We start from the raw sequence: 2,786 nt of genomic DNA on the forward strand, positions 1-2,786 counted from the left end.
CCCAATTGCCTCATCACCGCCACTAATGGCTGCAACAGGAACACCACTATCTGATGGCACGATGTATCGTCGTGTAGTAGGTGCTTTACAATACTTGACCATCACCCGGCCAGACATTGGCTTTGCGGTAAGGTTGCTCAATTTATGCATCGTCCAATGCATGCTCACTGGACTGCTGTGAAACGTATTTTACGTTATTTGAAGCACACTCTCATGGATGGCTTATTCATCAAGGCTTCTTCTCCTTCTGGTCTTGTCACTTTAGCGGCCTATTCCGATGCGGATTGGGCAGGGTGTCCCGATGATAGGTGTTCTACAACTGGTTTTGGTATTTTCCTTGGTTCCCATCTTGTCTCTTGGGGATCTCCAAAGCAGCGAACTGTTTCTCGTTCCCCTACAGAGACTGAATATCGAGCAGTCGCTTCTGTTGCAACAGAGCTTGTTTGGCTTTGATCTCTATTACAAGAACTTGGGGTTTTCCTTGCTGCTGCTCTGTTAATATGGTGTGACAATGTTGGGGCAATGTACTTGGTCTGTGAATCCAGTGTTCCGCTCTCGTACAAAACATATTGAAATAGATTTTCACTTCGTAAGGGAAATGATTGCTTCGAAGCAACTGACTGTTTGATATATTTCAACAGTGAATCAGGTTGCAGACATTTTAACCAAAGGTCTCTAGGCTGCGCTTTCAGCTTCTCAAAGGCAAGCTCACTGTGGGCTCACCCCCCGTGAGCATGAGGGGGCCTGTTAAAGGATCCATGCACTGTCACACACCTTAGCATCTCTCAACCCACTTGTATCAAACCCATATGCACTTAGTTATTCTGTTATGATTCATTTCTTGTCAGATGTAATACCTATATATATATATATATATATATATATGTAATCATCCTTTATTAATAAATCACTGAGATATTACAAACTTCATAGATACCAGTAGGGAGACTTTTTTTTTCCAATCAAGTATCAACCACAAAATCCCCTCTAGTTCTAGGCTTCAACAGCAAAAGAAAGTAAAGTGCTATAAGACAGAAGAAAGAAATAACAAAAGGAAATGGCAGTTCCATGCTCTCATATCATTCACATATTACTTGTCTAATATGTAATCATCATGTCATTGTCCCCAAATTTAGGACCAATCAAAGCTGCAGCTACAGTGACAGTGATGGATGAAGAATGATTAGGTTACTAATAGTTTGTTCTTTATTGGCTTCAAGGGAGTGAAAATATTGTCACGCAGTAGATTTGCGCCGTCCATGGATTGCATAACGGATGTTCGGTCTTTTTGTTTCCCGGTCATGCCAGGGGAAGAACCTCAAGATGTTAATCCACGGAAATTTCGAGTCACATACTACAAAAACCATATAAGAAGCAGTCAATCACCTTCTTGCTGAAAATCCCAAGTTCCTAATTCTTCTCGACTCCCAGAAAAAGAAAGATCTGCATAATTTTAAGGTCAGTTTTGACTGTCCTGTTGCGTTCAATTAAACTGTATAGGGTTTTTTTTTTTGCATCTTTTCTGACAAACACACGCGTATATATAGACAAATAGATATAGACAAAATTTTCCTTCACCAGTGACTGAAAAATAGGATTGTCCAAGATAGAATTTTCCTCTTCCCCCCCCCCCCCAACTATTTGGGGTTGCGTTAGGCCATGGTGAATGGATTCCTTAGGAAAACTCGGTCTATCAAAACAAACAACATTCTTGGCTCTTGATATATTATGTGCTGCTGCATGTTTAAGATGGTGGGTGGGTGTCTATAATGCTTAATAAGATGCATTAGAATAGGATGAGGCCAATTTGATGCCCCTGCAAATAGAAGGTAATGACAAGTGATCCCAATTTAGTTGGGATAAGCCTGTCTAACTTTGAGATATAGGTCCAGTTCTAAGGTTCCACTCCAACAGGTACAATATTTAAAACAGATTTCTACCCAGGAAACTAGCAAAAACCTGTGGGAGTGTAGCCATAATCTCTAAATCCATGGATGCAACTTTTATTTTCCAGGTCTCCCCCTACCCACTATTAACGTAACAGGAGGCTGCATTTGATGGCTAGGGACATTGAAGAGAATGAAAATAAAAATTTACAAACCTAGAAATGAACTTTTTATAATCATTATCCAATATAATTGTACCTAAACATTTTTTTTCTAAATTTTGTAATGAAATACTTCTCATATGTAATTTTTATTTTACTTTTCAAATCCAATTTATATACAGAATAAAATAAAATTTAATAACAAAAATAAATAATTTGGAGTCAGTAATATAACCATATAGGATAATGATTATAAAAAATTCTTTACTAGGTTTAGAAAATTACGCTTCATTTCTCTTCTCTTCAATTTCCCTTGCAACCAAACAGGGCCAGAAGGCTTAAAGATCTAATGGAGACATGGCATAACCTCATATGCCAGTACGGCAGTACCATATATGCAAGAAACCCCCATACGATTGACTCTCTCTCTCTCTCTCATCGTGGGAAACCTCGGGCTACAGCACCCTTTCTGGATTGACTTTGAATCATTAGGCCAACCCTGAGGGTGGTGGATCACTTCCAACTTCAGCCAAAGAATCTGTAATCAAGATACACTGGCTCCATAGCATTGCCATCGTATTTATAAAATAAAAATAAAAAGCCTAGCGACTGCTTACCGTTTATCATTGGCCAACCAAGAATTGTTGGCCCATATGACGGGAACATTAGGAAAACACTGACAACCAAAAAAAAAAAAAAAAAGAAGAGAAAAGGAAAAATGAGAGATGAAGCAAAGATG

At 38.9% G+C, this 2,786-nt stretch overlaps 1 protein-coding gene across 1 annotated transcript; it reads left to right on the plus strand.

The window, feature by feature from the left end:
* The first annotated feature begins 25 nt into the window (after positions 1 to 25).
* On the plus strand, positions 26 to 453 carry LOC122082148 (uncharacterized mitochondrial protein AtMg00810-like). The gene is made up of 2 exons (XM_042649630.1): positions 26 to 127; positions 235 to 453. Exons 1-2 carry the CDS (start codon positions 26 to 28, stop codon positions 451 to 453), a joined length of 321 nt encoding a protein of 106 aa, XP_042505564.1.
* The last annotated feature ends 2,333 nt before the right edge of the window (positions 454 to 2,786 follow it).

This window comes from Macadamia integrifolia, chromosome 6, assembly GCF_013358625.1.
Source record: "Macadamia integrifolia cultivar HAES 741 chromosome 6, SCU_Mint_v3, whole genome shotgun sequence".
In the NCBI taxonomy this organism is placed as follows: Eukaryota; Viridiplantae; Streptophyta; class Magnoliopsida; order Proteales; family Proteaceae; genus Macadamia; species Macadamia integrifolia.